General features: G+C 44.4%; 1 protein-coding gene across 2 annotated transcripts in view; it reads right to left on the minus strand.

The window, feature by feature from the left end:
- LOC140209887 (voltage-dependent L-type calcium channel subunit alpha-1S-like) overlaps positions 1-26,077 on the minus strand; it is a 419,288-nt gene that overhangs the window by 202,593 nt on the left and 190,618 nt on the right. For both annotated transcript variants that reach the window (XM_072278518.1, XM_072278519.1), the window contains exons 15-16: positions 14,536-14,632; positions 4,865-4,934 (exon numbers count right to left, since the gene is read on the minus strand). In XM_072278518.1, the coding sequence (XP_072134619.1) occupies positions 4,865-4,934; positions 14,536-14,632 (167 nt within the window). The remainder of the gene's footprint in view (positions 1-4,864; positions 4,935-14,535; positions 14,633-26,077) is intronic.

Consider the following 26,077-nt stretch of genomic DNA (forward strand, 5'->3'; position numbering starts at 1 on the left):
CCCAGGGTTGAGATTTTTGATTGGAGATTTGAGGAGATGCAAAAGGATTTAGAAGGAGTGGATTGGGACAATTTGTTTTATGGAAAGGATGTAATAGAGAAATGGAGGTCATTTAAAAGTGAAATGTTGAGGGTATAGGATCTTAATGTTCCTGTTAGGTTGAAAGGAAAGGTTAAAAGTTTGAGACAGCCATGGTTTTCAAGGGATATTGCAAACTTGGTTCCGAAAAAGAGAGGGATCTTCAATAAATATAGGCAGCTTGGAGTAAATGAGGTGCTCGAGGAATATAAAGAATGTAAAAAGAGTCTTAAGAAAGAAATTAGAAAAGCTAAAAGAAGATACGAGGCTGCTTTGGCAAGTAAGGTGAAAATAAATCCAAAGGGTTTCTACAGTTATATTAATAGCAAAAGGATAGTGAGGGATAAAATTGGTCCCTTAGAGAATCAGAGTGGATGGATATGTGCGGAGCCAAAAGAGATGGGGGAGATTTTGAACAATTTCTTTCCTTCAGTATTCACTAAGGAGAAGGATATTGAATTGTGTAAGGTAAAGGAAACAAGAAGGGTAGTTATGGAAAGTATGACGATTAAAGAAGAGGAAGTACTGGGGCTTTTAAGGAATATAAAAGTGGATAAGTCTCCGGGTCCGGACTAGATATTCCCTAGGACCTTGAGAGAAGTTAGGGTGAAAATAGCAGGGATTCTGACGGAAATATTTCAAATGTCATTAGAAACAGGGATGGTGCCAGAGGATTGGTGTATTGCTCATGTTGTTCCATTGTTTAAAAAGGGATCTAAGAGTAAACCTAGCAATTATCAGCCTGTGAGTTTGACATCAGTGGTGGGTAAGTTGATGAAAAGTATTCTTAGAGATGGTATATATAATTATCTGGATAGACAGGGTCTGATTAGGAACAGTCAACATGGATTTGTGCGTGGAAGGTCATGTTTGACAAATCTTATTAAATTTTTTGATGAGGTTACTAGGAAAGTTGACAAGGGTAAATCGGTGGATGTTGTCTATATGGACTTCAGTAAGGCCTTTGACAAGGTTCCACACAGAAGGTTAGTTAGGAAGGTTCAATCGTTAGGCATTAATATCGAAGTAATAAAATGGATTTAGCAGTGGCTGGATGGGAGACGCCAGAGAGTAGTGGTGGTTAACTGTTTGTCAGACTGGAGGCCGGTGACTAGTGGTGTGCCTCAGGGATCTGTACTGGGTCCAATGTTGTTTGTCATATATATTAATGATCTGGATGATGGGGTGGTAAATTGGATGAGTAAGTATGCAGATGATACTAAGATAGGTGGCATTGTGGATAATGAAGTAGGTTTTCAAAACTTGCAGAGAGATTTAGACCAGTTAGAAGAGTGGGCTGAAAGAAGGCAGATAGAGTTTAATGCTGAAATATGTGAGGTGCTACGTTTTGGTAGGACTAATCAAAATAGGACATACATGGTAATACATGCTAATCAAAATAGGACATACATACAGGGCATTGAAGAATGCTGTAGAACAGAGGGACCTAGGAATAATGGTGCATAGTTCCCTGAAGGTGGAATCTCACGTGGATAGAGTGGTGAAGAAAGCTTCTGGTATGCTGGCCTTTATAAATCAGAGCATTGAGTATAGGAGTTGGGATGTAATGTTGAAATTGTATAAGCCATTGGTGAGGCCAAATTTGGGGTATTGTGTACAGTTCTGGTCACCAAATTATAGGAAAGATGTCAATAAAATTGAGAGAGTACAGAGGAGATTTACTAAAATGTTGCCTAGGTTTCATCTCCTAAGTTACAGAGAAAGGTTGAACAAATTAGGTCTTTATTCTTTGGAGCGTAGAAGGTTGAGGGGGGACTTGATAGAGGTATTTAAAATTATGAGGGGGATAGATAGAGTTGACGTGGATAGGCTTTTTCCATTGAGAGTGGGGGAGATTCAAACAAGAGGACATGAGTTGAGAGTTAAAGGGCAAAAGTTTAGGGGTAACATGAGGGGGAACTTCTTTACTCAGAGAGTGGTAGCTGTGTGGAACGAGCTTCCAGCAGAAGTGGTTGAGACAGGTTCGCTGTTGTCATTTAAAGTTAAATTGGATAGATATGTGGACAGGAAAGGAATGGAGGGTTATGGGCCGAGTGCAGGTCGGTGGGACTAGGTGAGAGTAAGAGTTCAGAGCCGAGATAGCCTGTTTCCATGCTGTAATTGTTATATGGTTAGATGGATATGGTGAAGATGTTTCCTGTGGCGGGTGAGTCTAGGATCAGAGGGTACAGACTCAGAATAGAGGGATGTCCATTTAGAACAGAGATAACAAGGAATTTCTTTAACCAGAGGGTAGTGAATTTGTGGAATTCATTGCCATAGATGGTTGTGGAAGCCAAATCATGGTGGTTATTTGAAGAGAAGGTTGACAGGTTCTTGATTAGTCAGGGCTTCAAAGGTTACATGGCAAAGACAGGACAATCAGGTTGAGAGGGCTGATAAATCAGCCATGATGGAACAGGGGAGCAGACTTGATGGGCTGAATGGCCTAATTCTGTTTAAAGACTTATCGCCTAATGGACACTTACGGGCTGTCCCCAGCACATCCTCAGACTGTGGTGGCCATTGACACAAACAACGCATTTCACTGTCTGTTTCAATGCTATGACGTACATGTGATAAGTAAAGCTAATCTTCTTCTTCATGTACAAGCAGCTGCAGGAACTGAAGCCAGATTGTGATCATTGGTGCTGTAAGGAGTTAAACGCTGGCCCCAGCGCTCCCATGCCACACAGTTATTGCTGACAACATAGGCAGATAGTCCTTTCCAGTAAACAGCTTGGGACTTTACAACAGCAGAGTGGAGCAAAATTACAACTACTCTGGCATGCTCAGGACTGCGATGGGGCCGAATTAGCAAATGTTACCGGCTATTGAAGCCAGGGCCCCGGAAAGTTGGAAATATGGGAGCCAGAGCCCCAGAACTTGGGGACACAGAATACAAGGATGTCCCTTTCAGACAAAGATGAGGAGGATTTTCTTTAGCCAGAGGCAGGTGAGTCTGTGAATTCTTTGCCACTGACGGCTGTGGAAGCCAGGTTTTGGGAATACTCAAAGTGGAGGTTGACAGGTTGATTCGTGAGGGCATCAAAGATTATGGGAAGAAGGCAGAAGAATGTGGTTAGAGGGATAATAAACCAGCCATGATGGAATGGCAGAGCAGACTCGATGGGCTGAATGGCCTAATGTCTTATGGTCTTGTAATGAATTATCAGAGAATTACTGCACTAGGGATTGAAAATCACCATAAGCAACCATGTTCGAGCTCTGACCATGTATTCACTTGGCCTGGGCGTCACCCAGTTCAGGCAAAACTATGTAGTTAACATCATAGCAGTAAGTTGTTCACGGTTTAAACCAGGGGTTGGCAACCTTTTTGCCTCTGTGGGCCGGATCGCATATTAATGAGCAGACGGTGGGCCATATAAATGCCATAAAAAACTTGAAATATGGGAATTATCCATTTAAATACATGTAGTTATGTTTTGCCTCAAATTAATGAATAACGCATGCTAGAAAATCATTTGTGCTTAAGGTTGCCTACCCCTGGTTTAGACCATAAGAACATAGGAGCAATATTACACCACTTGGCCCATCGAATCTGCTCCATCTTTCTATCATGACTGATTTATTATCCCTCCCAATCCCTTTCTCCCCATAACCCATCAAACTCTGCTTTAAATATACCCAAGACTTGGTCTCCACAGTCATCCGTGGCAATAAATCCCACAGATTCACTACCCCCTAGCTAAAGAAATTTCTTCTCATCTCTGTTCCAAATGGTTGTCTCTCTGTTCTGGTGCTGTGCCCTCTAGTTCTAGACTCCCGCACTATAGGAAACATCCTCTCCATGTCCACTCTATCTAAGCCTTTCAATATTCGATGGGTTCCCCCTCATTCTGCTAAACTCTAGTGAGTAGGGGCCTAGGGCCATCAAACGCCCTTCATTTCTTAACCTTTTTATTCCCGGAATCATTCTCATGAACCTCCATGAGAAAACTTTGGAGATGAAATCACTGGACATGTTAATCGATATCTGCATTCCTTGCAGAGGTATAGATTGGACCGCATTGTTACACACTGGAAAGGTTAAATACGAAGCCAAGAGCAGCAGCTAAATTTCATCAGGAGTTTGAGATTTGGTATGTCACTAAAACACTCAGAAACTTCTACAAATATACTGTGGAGAACATTCTGACATTCTGCCTCACCATCTGGCTTTGGGGTGGGGCGGGGGGGAGCTACTGCACAAGATCAAAATAAGCTGCAGAAGGTTATAAAAATAGTTAGCTCCATCTTGGGTACTAGCCTCTGTAGAATCCAAGACATCTTCAAAGAGTGGCACCTCAAAAAAACGGCTTCCACCATCAAGGACTCCCACCATCCAGGTCATGCCCTCTTCTCAGTTTTACCACCAGGAAGGACGTACAGAAGCCTGAAGGCACAGACTCAATGATTCAGAAACAGCTTCTTCCCCTCTGCCATCCAATTCCTAAATGGACTTTGAACCCTTGGACACTGCCTCACTGCCTTTATTTTTAATTTCTGTTTTTGCATTACTTATCTTAACTAATATACATAGATATACATACTGTAATTCAGTGAATTTTCTATATTTGTTACGTATTGCACTGTACTACTGTCACAAAGTTAACAGATCTCATGGCATCTGCCAGTGATATTAAACTGGATTCTGACTGAATCCTTCACTGCGGTGTTTTTTAAAATCCTGTGGTGTTTCAAGAGCCAAGAAACACAAGACTGGCTCTATAACACACTTGGCCTCCGTGCAGAGATGGAGTCAAGAGGTGGCCCTGGACATTACCTGGAAAATCGGCAGAGGGGTAGGGATCCTTCACCTCATTCACATTGGCCTCAAATTCGTCGACTTTAAGCTGCAACAAGACAAGAGAACAATCAGAGGATGAAGGGATTTCTATTTTGGATCAAAGATATGGGCTGCCATAGGTCTGGTGGTCTGAATGGCTGCCTCCTGTACCCAGGTAATGGGAAAACTGGTGTTGCAGATTGCAAGAGAAGTAGGATATGGATCAGATGGAAAGTTTGGCGGAGTGATGCCAAATGGAATTTAATTCCAATTGTTACGTAATGTTGAAGTTGTAAGAGACTTTGATAAGACCAGAGGGCCGTAAAGAGGAGCTCTGGGTACAGGAGTTGGGATGTTATGCTGAAGTTGTATAAGACGTTGGTGAGGAATAATTTGGAGTACTCTGTGCAGTTCTGGTCACTTAACTACAGGAGAGATATAAATAAGATTGAAAGAGTACAGAGAAACTTTACAAAAATGTTGCTGGGACTTGAGGACCTGAAGGAGCCTACACATTCAATTACTCCCATGCAACCAATTAACCAATTAACCCCATGTGTTTTTTGAAAGTAGGAGCATCTCTGAACCCATAACAGGTGGATCCTTGAAGTGGATAAGCTAACAGTAGCAGAAGACCGTGAACACTTGTCAGTATATAGAAAAAAACATATAAAACCTACAGCACAATACAGGCCCTTCGGCCCACAAAGAACATGTCCCTATTTTTGAAATTACTAGGCTTACCCATAGCCCTCTATTTTTCTAAGCTCCATGTACCTATCCAAAAATCTCTTAAAAGACCCTATTGTATCCACCTCCACCACCATTGCCGGCAGCCCATTCCACGCACTCACTACTCTCTGCATAAAAAACTTACCCCTGACATCTCCTCTGTACCTACTCTCAAGCACCTTAAACCTGTGCCCTCTTGTGGCAGCCATTTCAGCCCTGGGAAAAAGCCTCTGACTATCCACACAATCAATGCCTCTCATCATCGTATACACCTCTATCAGGTCACCTCTCACCCTCCATCGCTCCAAGGAGAAAAGGCGAGTTCACTCAATCTGTTTTCATAAGGCATGCTCCCCAATCCAGGTAAATCTCCTCTGCACCCTTTCTATGGTTTCCACATCCTTCCTGTAGTGAGGCGACCAGAACTGAGCACAAATGGGGTCTGACCAAGGTCCTATATAGCTGCAACATTACCTCTCGGCTCCTAAATTCAGTTTCACGATTGATGAAGGCCAATACACCGTACGCCTTCTTAATCACAGAGTCAACCTGCGCAGCTGCTTTGAGCGTCTTATGGACTCGGACCCCGAGATCCCTCTGATCCTCCACACTCCCAAGAGTCTTACTATTAATACTATATTCTGGCATCATATTTGACCTACCAAAATGAACCACTTCACACAAGAAACAGATTATAAACCTGTTTCTGATTCTGGTTCTGGTTAAATACTCTGAACCAATTCTACAACCTCTTTCAAGAACTCTTTACAACTCTGGGGCTCCTGAAGTGGCATCTCATGTGGAAGCAGAACTCTCAATAAATACGATTAAATATTCTCACTTCAGCCTGATACAGCTAAAAATCAAAACTGCTTCCAAGGTCAGCACAGTTAACAAAGATGTCTTAATGCAATTAAATGAACTATCGCTGCTTAAAACTGATGGAAACAACACCGATTGCTGATGTACTCCTCACCGGATTCCATTTAAGAACCGTGGCTGCAGGTCAGCGATACAAGTGCACTTAAGGAAATGAGATTTTAAACTCCCAGTACCGACTACATGTGTCCCCCGCTTTTCGAACGTTCGCTTTATGAAACCTCGCTGTTACGAAAGACCTACATTAGTTACTTGTTTTCGCTAACAGAAAGTGTTTTCACTGTTACGAAAAAAGGCAGCGCGTGCCCCGAGCAGCCAAGCTCCTCCCCCAGAACTGCATTCTAGCCGGCATTGTTTAAACACGTGCTTGTGAGCAGCCATTGGCAAGATGAGTTCTAAGGTATCCAAAAAGCCTAAAAGAGCTCATAAGGGTGTTACACTTAGTGTAAAGCTAGACATAATTAAGCATTTCGATCGTGGTGAACGAAGTAAGGACAAAGTGAGTTTGGCTTGTGGAAGTTGACAAAGGTGATGTTGGCATCCCATGACCAAGAACTGATAGATGAAGAGCTGATGCAATTGGAAGAGGATAGGATAATAAGTGAAACCGAATGCAGTAGCGAACGGACCGAAAGTGAGGTCGTCCAGGAACTAAGCGTGAAGCAACTGCATGAGATTTTCGCTGCAGTGACTGCAGAAAAGTACGACTTTAATCTTGAAAGGGTACGAGGCTTTAGGGCATATTTGCAGGATGGTTTGAGTGCTTACAAAGAACCGTATGACAGAAAAATGCACAAGGCTAAGCAGTCAAGCATACTGTCGTTTTTCAAGCCTTCCATATCAGCCACAGCAGACGACGGACCTCGACCTTCGACATCGAGGCAGGCAGACATAGAAGATGATGACCTACCTGCCCTGATGGAAACAGATGACGATGAGATGACACCCCAGTATCCCACCACTCCAACCCCCGGGCCGTGGACCGATACATTGTCGCGGAGAATGCAGCAGTAGCTGGGACGCACCCAGCACATCTTTAAGAAAAAAGCTGAAATAAACCAAGCTAATTAATTAGGTGCTGGCCGGCATGTAAATGTCGGCCCAGACCAAAGGCGATTGTATCACCTCTGATCTGGGCTGACATTTACGTGCCAGGCGGCACCTACTTAATTAGCTTGCTTATTTCGGCTTTTTTCTTAAAGATGTGCTGGGTGCGTCCCGGCTACCACTGCACCACTGCATGCTTCACAGATCAGTATCAATTCGCTGCCTGGAGGTTGGGGGCCACTGCACCACCCCAGCCTCCGACGACTCAGCCTAACACAGCATCATCAGTGTGCTTGGCGCTGTCTTCCTAATTCCGGTAAGTGATACTACACTGTACATACATTATTTCTACTTTATATAGGCTGTGTATTTTTATGTGTTACTTGGTATGATTTGGCAGCTTCATTGCTTAAAGGTTACTGGAGAAGGTGTTCCTGCCGAGAGCGCTTCCGCAAGGTTTTTGCTACCGAGAACAGTGGGGCAATTATTGTAAAAAAGTATTTCTACTTTATACCAGCTGTGTATTTATCATATCATTCCTGCTTTTACTATACCTTACTGTTATTTTAGGTTTTATGTGTTATTTGGTATGATTTGGTAGGTTATTTTTTGGGTCTGCAAACGCTCACAAATTTTTTCCATATAAATAAATGGTAATTGCTTCTTCACTTTACGACATTCCGGCTTACGAACCATTTCATAGGAACACTCTACCTTCGGATGGCGGGGGAAACCTGTATCTTGCCGGTAAACGTGCAGTCTCTGGTGAATAAAATCCATGATCTCTGGGCGAGTGTGCTGAATCAGAGGGACATTAGGACCGCATGTGTCCTTTGTTTCACTGAATCCTGGTTAACCCCTTCCATACCAGATGCAGCGATTCAGGATAGATCTATAGAGTCTCTCAAAAGCAGAGGTGGAGGAGTATGCCTCATAATCAACTCCTCTTGGTGCACAAATACATCAGTTCTGCTCACCAGACCTGGAATATCTAGCAGTTAAGTGCCTTCCTTTTTACCTACCACGAGAGATTTCCAGGATAATTTTGGTAACAGTATACATTCTACCTCAGGCCAATGTCAATCAGGCTTTAGGTGATCTGAACAAAGGGATCAACATGCATGAAATAGTGCACCCTAACGGCTTCACCATCGTTTTGGGAGATTTTAACCAGGCCAGTCTGAAAAAAAAAAAAATCACTAAACAATTACCATCAACAGATCGCTTGCAATACTAGAGGAAACAACACACTGGACCATTGTTACACCACCATCAAGAATGCCTACCATGGTATTCCATGCCCTCACTTCAGGAAGTCTGACTGTACTTCTATTCCCTAAGTATAGGCAGAGACTGAAAACTACAGCACCAGTAGTGAGGACCCAGGATGGCGGAGCAGACCCGATGGGCCAAATGGCCGACTTCTGCTCCTTTGTCTTATGGTCTTATGGTCAAGGAGGTATGGACAAGGGAAGCACAGGAGCACCTACAGGACTGCTTTAAATTGGTGGACTGGACTGTATTTAGGGATTCATCTTTGAATCTGGATTAGTCTCCTGCAATCATTACCAACTTCATGAAAACCTGTATAGATGAGTGTGTGCCTACAAACACTTGCTGTACATTCCCAAACCAAAAGCCATGGACGAACCAGGAGGAACGTCGTCTGCTGAAGGCTAGATCTGTAGCATTCATGTCTGGCAACCCAGGTCTGTATCAGAAAACCAAGCATGAATTGTGGAGGGCTATTTCAAGGGTGAAGAGACAACTTCGAAGGAAGTTGCAGGTGACATCAGATGTACAACAACTCTGACAGGGTTTGCAAGACATTACTTCCTACAAAGCAAAACTCAATGGCATGAATGGCAGCGATGCTTCACTACCAGATGAACTCAACGCCTTCTATGCCCACTTTGAAGGGGAGAACACAACTACGGCTGTGAAGATCCCTGCTGCACCTGATGACCCTGTGATCTCTGTCTCAGAGGCCGATGTTAGGCTGTCTTTAAAGGGAGTGATCCCTCGCAAGGCAGAAGGTCCTGGTGGAGTACCTGGTAAGGCTCTGAAAACTTGTACCAACCAACTGGCAGGAGTACTCAAGGACATTTTCAACCTCTGATTGCTACGGGCCAAAGTTCCCATTTGCTTCAAAAAGGCAACAATTATACCAGTATTAAAAAGAATAATGTAAACTGCCTTAATGACTATCGCCCTCACATCAACAGTGATGAAATGTTTTGAGAGGTTGGTCATGACTAGACTGAACTCCTGCCTCAGCAAAGACCTGAACCCATTGCAATTTGCCTATTGCCACAATAGGTCAACAGCAGATGCAATCTCAATGGCTCTTCACACAGCTTTAGATCACCTGGACAACACAAACACCTACAGTGGTATGCAAAGGCTTGGGCATCCCTGGTCACAATTTCTGTTACTGTGAATAGCTAAGCCAGTAAAAGATGACTTGATTTCCAAAAGGCATAAAGTTAAAGATGACACATTTCCTTAATATTTTAAGCAAGCTTACTTTTTTATTTCCATCTTAGTTTCAAATTAACAAAAAAGGAAAGGCGCCCGAAGCAAAAGTTTGGGCACCCTGCATGGTCAGTACTTAGTAACACCCTCTTTGGCAAGTATCACAGCTTGTAAATGCTTTCTGTAGCCAGCTAAGAGTCTTTCAATTCTTGTTTGGGGGATTTTCGCCCATTCTTCCTTGCAAAAGGCTTCTAGTTCTATGACGCACACACGAGGAAATCTGCAGATGCTGGAATTTCAAGCAACACGCATAAAAGTTGCTAGTGAACCCAGCAGGCCAGGCAGCATCCCTAGGAAGAGGTACAGTCGACGTTTCGGGCTGAAACCCTTCGTCGGGACTAACTGAAAGAAGAGCTAGTAAGAGATTTGAAAAAGTTTGAGGAGTCAGGGAATTTATAAAGCTTTGAAAGTTGCATCACCTGGCCTTTCCTAACGATGACTATGAACAGGCCATAGGCCTAACAAGCTAATTAAGGCCTGAGACCTTGGTAAAAGTTATCTGAGAGCTCAAATCTTTTGGGGTACCCAAATTTTTGCATGGTGCTCCTTTCCTTTTTTCCTCTCTAAAATAGTACAAAACAAAAATAGTACACTAATCTTGCTTAAAATGTTGAAAAGAATGTTTCAGCTTTATGACTTTTGGAGATCAGTTCATCTTCTACTCACTTAACTATTCACAGTAACAGAAAATTTTGCATACCACTGTATGTCAGGATGCTGTTCAACGACTATAGCTCAGCATTTAATACCATTGTTCCCACAATCCTGATTGAGAAGCTGAAGGACCTGGGCCTCTGTAGCTCCCTCTGCACTTGGATTCTCGACTTGCTAACCAGAAGACCACAATCTGTGCAGGCGCTCTGTCCGCCAGAGAAAGCAGGATCTCCCAGTGGCCACACATTTTAATTCCACATCCCATTCCCATTCTGACATGTCTATCCATGGCCTCCTCTACTGTAAAGATGAAGCAGGTTGGAGGAACGACACCTTATATTCCGTCTGGGTAGCCTCCAGCCTGATGGCATGAACACTGACTACTCTAGTTTCCGCTAATGCCCCACCTCCCCCTCGTACCCCATCCGTTATTTATATACACACATTCTTTCTCTCACTCTCTTTTTTCTCCCTCTGTCTCTCTGACTATACCCCTTGCCCATCCTCTGGGTTTTTCCCCCACTCCCCCTTTTCCTTCTCCCTGGGCCTCCTGTCCCATGATCCTCTTGTATCCCTTTTGCCAATCAACTGTCCAGCTCTTGGCTCCATCCCTCCCCCTCCTGCCTTCTCCTGTCATTTTGGATCTCCCCCTCCCCCTCCCACTTTCAAATCTCTTACTAGCTCTTCTTTCAGTTAGTCCTGATGAAGGGTCTCGGCCTGAAACGTCGACTGTACCTCTTCCTAGAGATGCTGCCTGGCCTGCTGCGTCCACCAGCAACTTTGATGTGTGTTGCTTGAATTTCCAGCATCTGCAGAATTCCTTGTGAATCTGTGCAGATTAGTGATAACATCTCCTCTTCGCTGACAATCAACACTGGTGCACCTCACGGGTGTGTGCTTAACCTACTGCTCTACTGTCTCAAGACCCGTGACTGTGTGGCTACGCATAGTTCAAATACCATCTATAAATTTGCTGATGAATAAACCATTGTTGATGGAATCACAGATAGTGACGAGAGGGTGTACAGGAGTGAGATATGCTAACTAGTTAGTGGAATGGTGTCACAGCAACAGCCTTGCACTCAACGTCAGTCAGACAAAAGAGCTGATTGTGGACTTCAGGAAGGGTAAGACAAAGGAACACATACCAATCTTCATAGAGGGATCAGAAGTGGAGAGAGTAAGCAGTTTCAAGTTCCTGGGTGTCAAGATCTCTGATGACTTAACCTGGTCCCAACATATCGATGCAGTTATAAAGAAGGCAAGACAGTGACTATACTTCATTAGGAGTTTGAAGAGATTTGGCACGTCAACATATACACTCAAAAACGTCTACAGATGTACTGTGGAGAGCATTCTGACAGGCTGCATCACTGTCTGGTGTGGGGTGCTACTGCACAGGACGAAAAGAAGCTACAGAAGGTTGTAAATTTAATAGGCTCCATCTTGGGTATTAGTCTACAAAATACCCAGAACATCTTCAAGGAGTGGTGTCTCAGAAAGGCAGCATCCAGTATTAAGGACTTTCAGCACCCAGAGAATGCCCTTTTCTCACTGTTACCATCAGGTACGAGGTACAGAAGCCTGAAGGCACACACACACCGATTCAGGAACAGATTCTTCCTCTCTGCCATCCGATTCCTTAATGGACATTGAACCCATGAACACAACCTCACTTGTTTCGTATATATTATTCCTGTTCTTGCATGATTTTTTATCTAATCAATATACATATACTGTAATTGATTTACTTATTTATTATCATTTTACTTTTTTCTTCTATATTATGTATTGCATTGAACTGTTGAGTTGAGTGTAGATACCCCATGTTATTCAAGAGCTTGATGGTTCATGGGTAGTAACTGTTTTTGAACCTGGTGGTGCGAGTCCTGAGGCTCCTGTACCTTCTACCTGACGGCAGCAGTGAGAAGAGAGCATGACCTCAATGGTGGGGTCTCTGACGATCGATGCTGCTTTCCTACGACAGCATTTCATGTAGATGTGCTCTGTGGTTGAGGGGGTTTTACCTGTGATATACTGGGCTGAATCCACTACTTTTTGTATGATATTCTATTCAAAGGCATTGTTGGTCCCATACCAGGCCATAATGCAGCCAGTCAATACTCTCATAGAAATTTGCCAAAGTTTTAGATGTCATGTCAAAACTCTGCAAACTCCTGAGGAAGTAGAGGCACTGCCTTGCTTTCTTCATGATTACAGGATATGTCCTCTGAAGTAGTAACACTCAGGAATTTAAAGTTGCTAACCATCTTTACCTTTGATCCTCTGGTGAGAACTCGGTCACGGACCTCTGGTTTCCCTATCCTGAAGTCTATAATCAGCCCCCACCTTTTAAATCTACTCATATTTTTTTCTCCAGTCCTGCTGAAGGATCTCAGCTTGAAATGTTGACTGTACTTTTTCCCCCAAAGATGCTGCCTGGCCTTCTGAGTTCCTCCAGCATCTGCAGATTTTCTCTTGTCTATAATCAGTTCCTTGGTCTTTCTGAAATTGAATGACAGGTTGTCATGACACCACTCAGCCAAATATTCAATCTCCCTCCTGTATGTTGATTCATCACCACATTTGATTTGGCCCACAACAGTGGTGTCATCAGCAAACTTGAATATGGCATTGGAGCTGTGCCTAGCCACACAGTCATCAGTATAAAGCAAGTAGAGCAGGGAGCTAAGCACACAGCCCTGTAGTGTACCTGTGCTGATGGAGATCGTGGAGAAGATATTATTGCTAATCTGAACTCACTGTGAGGAAATCCAGGATCCAATTGTACAAGAAGGTATTGAATGCCGATCTGTAGTAAAGGAAGAGCCAGTGACAGGGTATTTGTTGTGGAGCTGTTTCTCCCTTAGGCAAATTGGAGTGGATCCAAGTTACCTCTGAGGCAGGAGCTGGTATGTTTCATCACCAACCTCTCAAAACACTTTATCACTCTGGATGTAAGTGCAACAGGATGATAGTCATTGAGGAAGGTCACCATGATCTTCTTCAGCACCACAATAATTGAAGCCTGTTTGAAGTAGGTGGGTAGCACACACTGCCGAAGTGAGAAGTTAGGGATCTCAATGAACATACCAACCAGTTGGTCAGCTCAGATCTTTAGTATGTGGCCAGGTACCACAGCCGGTCCAGATGCTTTCCATGGATTCACCCTCCTGAAGGCAGCCCGCATGTCAGCTTCAGAGACTGAGATCATAGGATCATTGGGGAATGGGGGAGTTCGCAATGGTTCCTCCCTATTTCGACAGTCAAAATGAGCATAGAAGGCAATGAGCTCAGCCCTGCTGTCTCCCATGGTTGAGTTAACTTATTAAACTAATTTAACATATCCTACACAGTCAAGAAAGCTCACCAAAACCTCTGGACTTTGCAAATTCATCCTCACCCTCACACCAGGCCAGTAATATCACGAAGGGCAAGTAACACCTCACACCTTTCACATGTACTGTCTGTCCCAATCCCATCAGGGTGGAGGCGAGGTAGCATCCACACAAACCACCAGACACAAAAACAGTTACTTGCCCCAAGCAGTAAGGATGATCAACACCTCCACCCACTAATTTATAATTTCCCCTCTATCAGCTGATGCAGAGCCTAGGGTCATTTTATGGACATACAATCTATCTATTCAAGTTAACTTGTGGATTTATATTTATTGAGAATTAAAAAATATATATTATTACTCTTTATCTTTTCTTGGGTGGGTTGTGCTGCATTGGATCGAGAGTAACAATTATTTTGTTCTCTTTAAAAGTGTACAGGAAATAACATTTAAAAATCTTGAATCAGGATTGTCTTCTGACCTTGGCAGTGGTGGGAATCCCCTCAGCTTTCAGCTTTGCCAGCTCAAGTTTCTTCAAAAGCAACTTCTCTTCTTCTGATCGGCCTGGATGGGCAGCCCTGTGCAGTGAAAGCAGAGGGTAGGATTGAAAGTACAGTCTAGGCCAGGATGAGTCCCACATGGGGGGCAGGAGAGTGGACGGCCAGCTGCCTGGGAATGCTACACACACACACACATACTGCATCTCCACACAGTGCAGTGGGGAGGGAATGAAAAGAGGAATCTGGTGGCAAGTGGATGGCTGCAACACAAGCCTTGGAGCAGATTTCACTTCCTGGGCTAAGAGCCTGGGCCTTCGACTGGTTCTATACTGCTAAATGCAGGAGTCTGGATACGTTAGCACACAGAACACTACAGCACAGTACAGGTCTTTTGGCCCAGAATGTTATGCCGAGATCAACCTAACCCTTTTCCCTCCCACATAGCCCACCATTTTTCTATCGTCTATATGCCTATCTAAGAGTCTCATAAGGACTTCAATATGCAGGCAGATTGGGAAAATAACAGCAGTGTGGGATTACAGCAGGGGAAATTTCAAGAGTGCTTCCAAGGTGGATTTTTAGAGCAGCTCATGGTTGAGCCCTCTAGAAGATCAGCTATTCTGGATTGGGTGTTGTGCAATAAACCAGAATTGATTCAAAAGCTTAAGGTAAAAGAATCCTTAGGAGTAAATGATCATGATTCAATTTACCCTGAAATCTGAGAAGGAGAAGCTAGTCAGATGTATCAGTATTACAGTGGAGTAAAGTGAATTACAGAGGCATGAGAGAGGGATTGGCCAAAATTGATTGGAAAAGGACATTGGCAGGGATGACAGCACAGCAGCAATGGCTGGAATTTCTGGAAGCAATTCAGAAGGCACGGGATATACACACCCCAAAGAGAAGAAGTATTATAAAGGAAAGATGACACAACTATGGCGAACAAGAGAAGTCAAAGCCAACATAAATGCCAAAGAGAGAGCATACAATAGAGCAAAGATTAGTGGGAAGTTAGAGGATTGGGAAGCTTTTTAAAAACTAACAGAAGGCAACTAAAAAGTCATTGAGAAGTAAGTTAGTTAACAATATTAAAGAAGAAGCAAGCAGCTGAGGAGAAGGGAGTGAAGAAATCGGGTGCAAAAAGTCTTTTTTTTTAAACACCGCTGGGGGAGAAGGGTCTGCACTGTGCAGCTGCATGACGTAGTGCGCCAAGGTTTAAAAAGAGACCACCATATACAGTGGGCAGCGGAGTGGGACGGAGCAGAGTGGGACGGCTTTGGCTCAACAGGCTTCGGCGAGGACAGGCAGAGGCCAGGGTAGGTTCCGGTAAGTTTTTGTCCAGTTTGTTTAGAGCAGAGAGAATGCCAGGCAGGATGTTGGAATGCTCCTCTTGCAGGATGTGGGAAGTCAGGGAGCCCTCCGGTGTCCCTGACAACGACACTTGCAAGAAGTGCATCCAGCTGCAGCTCCTAACAAACCGCGTTAGGGAACTGGAGCAGGAGCTGGATGACCTGCGAATCATTCGGGAGAATGAGGAGATTATAGATCGTAGCTACAGGGAGGTAGTTACGCCAAAGGAGCAGAGCACAGGAAATTGGGTCACTGTCAGGCGAGAGAAGAGGAAAGGGCAGGCAGAGCAGGGTTCCTCTGTGGCCATTCCCATCAAAAATAAGTATACCGCATTGTTGGGGGGGATGACTTACCCGCGACAAGCTGCAGCAGCCAGATCTCTGGCACTGAGTCTGGTTCTGCAGTGCAGAAGGGAGGGTGGAAAAAGAGGAGAGCGGTAGTGATAGGGGACTCGATAGTTAGAGGTGCAGATGGGAGGTTCTGTGATCGTGACAGAGAATCCAGGATGGTTTGTTGCTTCCCGGGTGCCAGGGTCAAGGATGTCTCTGATCGTTTGCATGACATTTTGAAGAGGGAGGGTGATCAGCCAGATGTCGTGGTGCACATCGGTAGCAATGACATAGCAAGGAAGAGTGAGGAGGTCCTGGAGAGTGAGTATAGAGAGCTTGGTAGGAAGTTGAAAAGCAGGACCTCAAGGGTGGTAATCTCAGGATTGCTACCTGTGCTGAGGGTAAGAATAGGATGCTCTGGAGGATGAACAAGTGGCTGAGGAACTGGTCTAGGGGGCAGGGTTTCAGATTTCAGGATCATTGGGACCTCTTCTGGGGCAGGTGGGACCTGTACAAGAGAGACGGGTTACACTTGAACTACAAGGGGATCAATATCCTTTCAGGGAGGTTTGTTAGTGCTATTGGGGAGGCCTTAAACTAGATTTGCAGGGGGATGGGAACCAGAGTACCAGAGCTGACAGTGGGGCTGGGGTGAAAATAAATGATGTTAAAAGTTCAAGCAAAGCCGCAAATAGAAAGGTTGTGAGTGGTGGTAAAAATTTTCTGAAGTGTATACATTTCAATGCTAGGAGTATTGCGGGGAAGGCGGACGAGTTGAGGGCGTGGATTGACACGTGGAATTATGATGTTATAGCAATTAGTGAAACTTGGCTACAGGAGGGGCAGGACTGGCAGCTTAATATTCCAGGGTTCCGATGTTTCAGATGTGACAGAGGCAGAGGAATGAAAGGTGGGGTGGGAGGGGGGGGATGGTGTTAGCATTGCTTGTCAGGGAAAATGTTACAGCAGTGCTCAGGCAGGACAGATTAGAGGGCTTGTCTACTGAGTCCTTATGGGTGGAGCTGAGAAACAGGAAAGGTATGGCCACATTAGTGGGGTTGTATTATAGACCACCCAATAGTCAGCGAGAACTGGAGGAGCAAATCTGCAGAGAGATAGCAGGAAACTGCAGGAAACATAAAGTTGTGGTGGTAGGGGATTTTAATTTTCCATATATTGATTGGGAGTCCCATACCGTTAGGGGTCTAGATGGGTTAGAGTTTATAAAATGTGTTCAGGAAAGTTTTCTAAATCAATATATAGGGGGACCAACTAGAGGGGATGCGATATTATATCTCATATTAGGAAACGAGATAGGACAAGTGACGGAAGTGTGTGTAGGGGAGCACTTTGGTTCCAATGATCATAACACCATTAGTTTCAACTTGATCACGGATAAAGATAGATCTGGTCCTAGGGTTGAGGTTCTGAACTGGAAGAAGGCCAAATTTGAAGAAATGAGAAAGGATCTAAAAAGCATGGATTGGGACAGGTTGTTCTCTGGCAAGGATGTGATCGCTAAGTGGGAAACCTTCAAAGGAGAAATTTTGAGAGTGCACAGCTTGTATATTCCTGTCAGGATTAAAGGCAAAGTGAATAGGAATAAGGAACCTTGGTTCTCAAGGGATATTGCAACTCTGATAAAGAAGAAGAGAGAGTTGTATGACATATATAGGAAACAGGGAGTAAATAAGGTGCTTGAGGAGTATAAAAAGTGTAAGAAAATACTTAAGAAGGAAATCAGGAGGGCTAAAAGAAGACATGAGGTTGCCTTGGCAGTCAAAGTGAAGGATAATTCAAAGAGTTTTTACAGGTATATTAAGAGTAAAAGGATTGTAAGGGATAAAATTGGTCCTCTTGAAGATCAGAGTGGACGGCTATGTGCGGAACCAAAGGAAATGGAGGAGATCTTAAATAGGTTTTTTGCGTCTGTATTTACTAAGGAAACTGGCATGAAGTCTATGGAATTAAGAGAAACAAGTAGTGAGATCATGGAAACTACAGATTGAAAAGGAGGAGGTGCTTGCTATCTTGAGGCAAATTAAAGTGGATAAATCCCCAGGACCTGACAGAGTGTTCCCTTGGACCTTGAAGGAGACTAGTGATGAAATTGCACGGGCCCTGGCAGATATATTTAAAATGTTGGTGTCTACGGGTGAGGTGCCGGAGGATTGGAGAATGGCTCATGTTGTTCCGTTGTTTAAAAAAGGATCAAAAAGTAATCCGGGAAATTATAGGCCAGTAAGTTTGATGTCGGTAGTGGGTAGGTTATTGGAGGGAGTACTAAGAAACAGAATCTACAAGCATTTGGATAGACAGGGACTTATTAGGGAGAGTCAACATGGCTTTGTGCGTGGTAGGTCATGTTTGACTAATCTATTGGAGTTTTTCGAGGTGGTAACCAGGAAAGTTGATGGGAGAAGGCAGTGGATATTGTCTACATGGACTTCAGTAAGGACTTTGACAAGGTCCCGCATGGGAGGTTAGTTAGGAAAATTCAGTCGCTAGGTATACATGGAGAGGTGGTAAATTGGATTAGACATTGGCTCAATGGAAGAAGCCAAAGAGTGGTAGTAGAGGATTGCTTCTCAGAGTGGAGGCCTGTAACTAGTGGTGTGCCACAGGGATCAGTGCTGGGTCTGTTGTTATTTGTCATCTATATCAATGATCTGGATGATAATGTGGTAAATTGGATCAGCAAATTTGCTGATGATACAAAGATTGGAGGTGTAGTGGACAGTGAGGAAGGTTTTCAAAGATTGCAGAGGGATTTGGACCAGCTGGAAAAATGGGCGGAAAAATGGGCTGAAAAATGGCAGATGTAGTTTAATACATCCAAGTGTGAGGTGTTGCACTTTGGAAGGACAAACCAACGTAGGACATACAGGGTCAATGGTAAGGCACTGAGGAGTGCAGTAAAACAGAGGGATCTGGGAATACAGATACAAAATTCCCTAAAAGTGGCGTCACAGGTAGATATGGTCGTAAAGATAGCTTTTGGTACATTAGCCTTTATTAATCAAAGTATTGAGTATAAGAGCTGGAATGTTATGATGAAGTTGTATAAGGCATTGGTGTGGCCGAATCTGGAGTATTGTGTTTAGTTTTGGTCACCAAATTACAGGAAGGATATTAATAAATTTGAAAGAGTGCAGAGAAGGTTTACAAAGATGTTGCCGGGACTTGAGAAACTCAGTTACAGAGAAAGGTTGAATAGGTTAGGACCTTATTCCCTGGAGCGTAGAAGAATGAGGGGAGATTTGATAGAGGTATATAAAATTATGATGGGTATAGATAGAGTGAATGCAAGTAGGCTTTTTCCATTGAGGCAAGGGGAGAAAAAAACCAGAGGACATGGGTTAAGGGTGTGGGGGAAATAGTTTAAAGGGAACATTGGGGGGGGGCTTCTTCACACAGAGAATGGAGGGAGTATGGAATGAGCTGCCAGACAAGGTGGAAAATGCGTGTTCTTTTTTAACATTTAAGAATAAATTGGACAGATAAATGGATGGCAGGTGTATGGAGGGATATGGTCCGTGTGCAGGTCGGTGGAACTGGGCAGAAAATAGTTCGGCACAGCCAAGAAGGGCCAGAAGGCCTGTTTCTGTGCTGTAGTTTTTCTATGGTTTCTAATGTACAAATGTGGTCACAGGGAAAATGCAGAAACGTGCTCACAGGGAGAATGCACTAGCGTGGTGACAAAGAGCATGCACAAACGTGGCCACGGGGAGAATGCACAAACATGGCCAAGGGGGAAATGTACAAATGTGATCACGGGGAGAATGCAGAAACATGGTCACGAGGAGAATGCACTAACGTGCTCACTGGGAGAATGCAGTAACGTGGTCAAGGGGAAAATGCACGAATGTGGTGATGGGGAGGATGCAGTAATGTGGTAACAGGCAGAATGGACAAACGTGGTCACGGGGAGAATGCACAAACCTAGTCATGGGGAGAATGGACAAACATGATCACGGGGAGATTGGACTACTGTGGTGACGGGGAGAATGCACTAACATGGTGACGGGGAGAATGGACAAATTTGTTCATGGGGGGAATGGACAAGTGTGGTCACAGGGAGAATGCAGAAACGTGGTGATGGGGAGAATCTGCTTTCACCGGAAGAATTGACAAATGTGATGATGGGGAGAATGCACTAACGTGGCCACGGGAAGAATGCACGAACGTGGCCACGGGGAGAATGAATAAATGTGGTCATGGAGAGATTGGACAAACGTGGTCACGGGGAGATTGGACAAATGTGGCCACGGAAACAATGAACAAATGTAGTCATGGGGAAAATGCACAAACGTGTTCACGGGGAGAATGCACAAATGTGGTCACGGGGAGAATGGATTAATGTGGCCACGGGGATAATCCATTAACATGGTGAGGGGGAGAATGGACAAATGTTTTCAAGGGGAGAATGGACAAATGTGGTGGCGGGCAGAATGCATTAATGTTGTCACAGGGAGAATGCACTAACGTGGCCACGGAGAGACTGCACAAACACGGCCACGGGCAGAATGGACAAACGTGCCACGGGGAGAATGCAATAACATGATCACATGGAGAATGCATTAATGTGGTGATGGGGAGAATTAATAAATGTGGTCACAGGGACATTGCAGAAATTTGGTCACGGGGAGAATGGACAAATGTGGCCACACGGAGAATGCACAAACGTGGTGACGGGGAGAATGGACAAACGTTGTCACGGGGAGATTGGACTAATGTGGCTATCGAGAGAATGTACAAATGTGGTCACAGGGAGAATGCAGAAATGTGCTGATGGGGAGAATGGACAAACGTTGTCATGGGCAGAATCCATTAACGTGGTGACAAGGAGAATGGACAAATATTTTCATGGGGAGAATGGACAAATGTGGTCACGGGGGAATGCAAAAACATGGTTATGGGGAGAATAAACAAACGTGGCCATGGGGAGAATAGACAAATGTGGTCATGGGGAGAATGCAGTAACGTGGACACAGGGAGAACGTACAAATGTGGCCTCTGGGAGAATCTAGAAATGTGGGTGCGGGGAGAATAGGCAAACATTGCCATGCGGAGAATGCAGAAACGTGGTCACGGGGAGAATGCATTAACGTGCTGACGGGGTGAATGAATAAATGCGGTCAGAGGGAGAATGCAGAAACGTGGTCAAAGGGAGAATGGACAAACGTGGCCATGGGGAAAATGTACAAATGTGATCACGGGGAGAATGTAGAAACATGGTCACGAGGAGAATGCACTAACGTGCTCACTGGGAGAATGCAGTAACGTGGTCAAGAGGAAAATGCACGTACATGGTGATGGGGAGAATGCAGTAATGTGGTCACGGGCAGAATGGACAAATATGGTTACGGAGAGAATGCACAAACGTAGTCATGGGGAGAATGGACAAACGTGGTCACGGGGTGATTGGACTACTGTGGTGACGGGGAGAATAGACAAATTTGTTCATGTGGAGAATGCACAAACGTGGCTACGGCGAGAATGTACAAATATGGTCACAAGGAAAATGCAGAAACGTGCTCACGGGGTGTATGGACAAACATTGCCAAGGGGAGAATGCACAAACGTGGTCACGGGGAAAATGCATTAACGTGCTGACGGGGTGAATGAATAAATGCGGTCAGAGGGAGAATGCAGAAACGTGGTCAAGGGGAGAATGGACAAATTTGGTCGGGGGTGAATGCACTCAGGTGGCCACGGGGAGAATGCACTAACATGGTCACAGGGAGAATGGACAAACGTGGTCATGCGGAAAATGCACTAATGTGACGGGGAGAATGGACAAATGTGTACACGGGGAGAATGACCAAACATGGTCAAGGGGAGAATATACAAATGTGATCAGGGGGAAAATAGTCAAGTGTGGTGACGTGGAGAATGCACTAACCTGATCACGGGGAGAATGCAGAAACGTTGCTACGGTGAGAATGCACAAACGTGGCCACGGGGAAAATGCACAAACGTGGCCATGGGGAAAATGTACAAATGTGATCACGGGGAGAATGTAGAAACATGGTCACGAGGAGAATGCACTAACGTGCTCACTGGGAGAATGCAGTAACGTGGTCAAGAGGAAAATGCACGAACGTGGTGATGGGGAGAATGCAGTAATGTAGTCACGGGCAGAATGGACAAATGTGGTTACGGAGAGAATGCACAAACATAGTCATGGGGAGAATGGACAAACATGGTCACAGGGTGATTGGACTACTGTGGTAACGGGGAGAATGGACAAATTTGTTCATGTGGAGAATGCACAAACGTGGCTACGGCGAGAATGTACAAATATGGTCACAAGGAAAACGCAGAAACGTGCTCATGGGGTGTATGGACAAATGTGGCCATGGGGAGAATGCACAAACGTGATCACAGGGAGAATTCATTAATGTGGTCGCGGGGACAATCCATTAACGAGGTGAAGAGGAGAATGAATAAATATGGTCACGGGGAGAATGCACTAACGTGCTCACGGAGAGAATGCAGTAACGTGGTCAAGGGGAAAATGCACTAATGTGGTGACGGGGAGAATGTATTAACGTGGTCACCAGGGAGAATGAATAAATGTGGTCACGGGGAGAATGCAAAAAGCGGTCATGGGGTGATTGCAGAAATGGGGTCACGGGGAGAATGCACGAACGTGGCCACGGGGAGAATGGATGAACGTAGTAGTGGGGTGAATGCACTGACGTAGTTACGGGGAGAGCAAACAAACATTGTTTATGGGGAGAATGCACAAACGTGGTCACAGGGAGATTGGACTACTGTGGTGATGGAGAGAATGCACTAACATGGTGACGAGGAGAATGCAGAAACGTGGCAATGGGGAGAGTGCACATACGTGGCCACGGAGAGAATGGCCAAATGTGTACACGGGGAGAATGCACAAACGTGGTCACGGTGAGAATTGACTAACGTGGTCACGGGGAGAATGAACTAACGTGGTGACAGGAAGTATTGAGTATAAGAGCTGGAATGTTATGATGAGGTTGTATAAGGCATTGGTGAGGCCGAATCTGGAGTATTATGTTCAGTTTTGGTCACCAAATTACAGGAAGGATATTAATAAGGTTGAAAGAGTGCAGAGAAGGTTTACAAGGATGTTGCCGGGACTTGAAAAATTCAGTTACAGAGAAAGGTTGAATAGGTTAGGACTTTATTCCCTGGAGCGTAGAAGAATGAGGGGAGATTTGATAGAGGTATATAAAATTATGATGGGTATAGGTAGAGTGAATGCAAGCAGGCTTTTTCCATTGAAGCAAGGGGAGAAAAAAACCAGAGGACATGGGTTAAGGGTGAAGGGGGAAAAGTTTAAAGGGAACATTAGCGGGGGCTTCTTCACACAGAGAGTGGTGGGAGTGTGGAATGAGCTGCCAGACGAGGTGGTAAATGCGGGTTCTTTTTTAACATTTAAGAATAAATTGGACAGGTACATGGATGGGAGGTGTATGGAGGGATATGGTCCATGTGCAGGTCAGTGGGACTAGGCAGAAAATGGTTCAACACAGCCAAGAAGGGCCAAAAGGCCTGTTTCTGTGCTGTAGTTTTTCTATGGTTCTGTGGTTTCTAAGATACCAAAAGTTTCTGCAGATACATCAATTGTAAAAGAGAGGCAAAACTGGATATTGGACCGCTGGAAAACAATGCTGCAGAGGTAGTAAAGGGGGACAAGGAAATAGCGGACTAACTGAATAAGTATCTATCAGTCTTCACTGTGGAAGACACCAGCTGTATGGTGGAAGTTCCAGGTGTCAGGCGGCATGAAGTGCGTGAAGTTGCCATAACTAGAGAGAAGGTTCTTGGGAAACTGGAAGGTCTGGAGGTAGATAAGTCACCTGGACGAGATGGTGTACACCCCAGAGTTCTAAAAGAGGTGACTGAAGAGATCATGGAGCATTGGTAATGATTTTTCATGAATTACTAGATTCTGGGATACTGGAAAATGGCACTGTCACTCCACTCTTCAAGAAGGGAGAGAGGCAGAAGAAAGGAAACTATTGGCCAGTTAGTCTGACATCAGTGATTGGGAAGATGTTGGAGGCAATTATTGAGGGTGAGGTCTCAGGGTACTTTGAGATACATGATAAAATAGGCCAGTTTCCTCAAGCACAAATCTTGCCTGACAAATCTGTTGGAATTCTTTGAAGAAATAACAAGCTGGATAGACAAAGGAGAATTGGTTGATGCTGTGTAATTGGATTTTCAAGGGCCTTTGACAAGGTGCCATACATGAGGCTGCTTAACAAGCTATGAGCACATGGTGTTACAGGAAAGATTCTAGCATGGATAAAGCAGTGGTGGATTGGCAGGAGGCAAAGAGTGGGAATAACTGGCTGCCAGTGACTAATGGTGTTCTACAGGTGTCTGTGTTGGGACCAATTCTTTTTACGTTATATGTCAATGATTTGGATGTTGGAATTGATGGCTTTGTGGCAAAGTTTGCAGATGATATGAAGATAACTGGAGGGAGGGGCAGGTAGCTTTGAGGCAGTAGAGAGGCTATAGAAGGACTTAGACAGATTAGGAGAATAGAGCAAAGAAATGGCAGTTGGAATATAGTGTCAGGAAGTGTATGGTCATGCACTATGGTAGAAGAAATGTAAGGGTTGACTGTTTTCTAAATGGAAAGAAAATACAAAACCTGAGACGCAAAGGGACTTGGGAGTCGTTGTGCACGTCTCCCTAAAGGTTAATTTGCAGGTTGAGTCAGTTGTAATGAAGGCAAATGCAATGTTAACATTCATTTCAAGAGGACTAGAATATAAAAGCAAGATGTAATGTTGAAGCTTTATAAGGCACTGGTGAGGCCTCACTTGGAGTATTGTGAACAGATTTGAGCCCCTTATCTTAGAAAGGATGTGCTGAAACTGGAGGGGGTTCAAAGGAGGTTCATGAAAATGCTTCCAGGATTGAAAAGCTTTGTCATATGAAGAGTGTCTGATGGCTCTGGGCCAGTATTCACTAGAATTCAGAAGAATGAGGGGTGACCTCAGTGAAACCTATCGAAAGATGAAAGGCCTTGATAAAGTGGATGTGGAGAGGATGTTTCTTCTGGTGGGAGTGTCTAAGACCAGAGAACATTACCTCAGAATAGAGGGGTGTCCTTTTAGAATGGAGGTGAGGAGGAATTTCTTTAGTCAGAGGGTGGTGAATCTAGAATTCTTTGCCACAGGCGGCTGTAGAGACCAAGTCATTATGGATATTTAAGGCAGAGGCTGATAGATTCTTGATTGGTCAGGGCATGAAGGGATACAGGGAGAAGGCAGGAGATCGGGGCTGAGAGAAAAATTGGATCAGCCATGATGAAATGGCATAACAGACTCAATGGGCCAAATGGCCTAATTCTGCTCCTATATTGTATGGTCTGATGGTCTTAAATGTGTATGATGTATTTGCCTCTACCACCAACCCTGGCAAGGGCATTCCATGCACCCACCACTCTGTGTGTAATAAAAACTACCTCTGACATCCCCCCTGTACTTTCCTGCAAACACCTAAAAATTGTGCCCTCTCATATTAGCTATTTTTGCCTGGGAAAAACCGCTGCTTGTCCACTGTATCTGCACTTATTATCTTGTATATCTCTATCAAATCACCTCTCATTTTCCTTTTCTCCGAAGAGAAAAGCCCTAGCTCACTCAACCTTTTCTCATAAAATAACCTGTCTAATCCAGGCAGTATCCTGGTAAGTCTCCTCAGCACCCTCTCTAAAACTTCCACATCCTTCCTATAATGTGGCAATCGGAATTGAATGCAATACTCTGAGTGTGGTCTAACCAGGGTTTTATAGAGTTGCAAAATTACATTGCAGCTCTTAAACTTAATCACC

The sequence above is a fragment of the Mobula birostris genome, chromosome 14, assembly GCF_030028105.1.
Source record: "Mobula birostris isolate sMobBir1 chromosome 14, sMobBir1.hap1, whole genome shotgun sequence".
NCBI lineage: Eukaryota > Metazoa > Chordata > Chondrichthyes > Myliobatiformes > Myliobatidae > Mobula > Mobula birostris.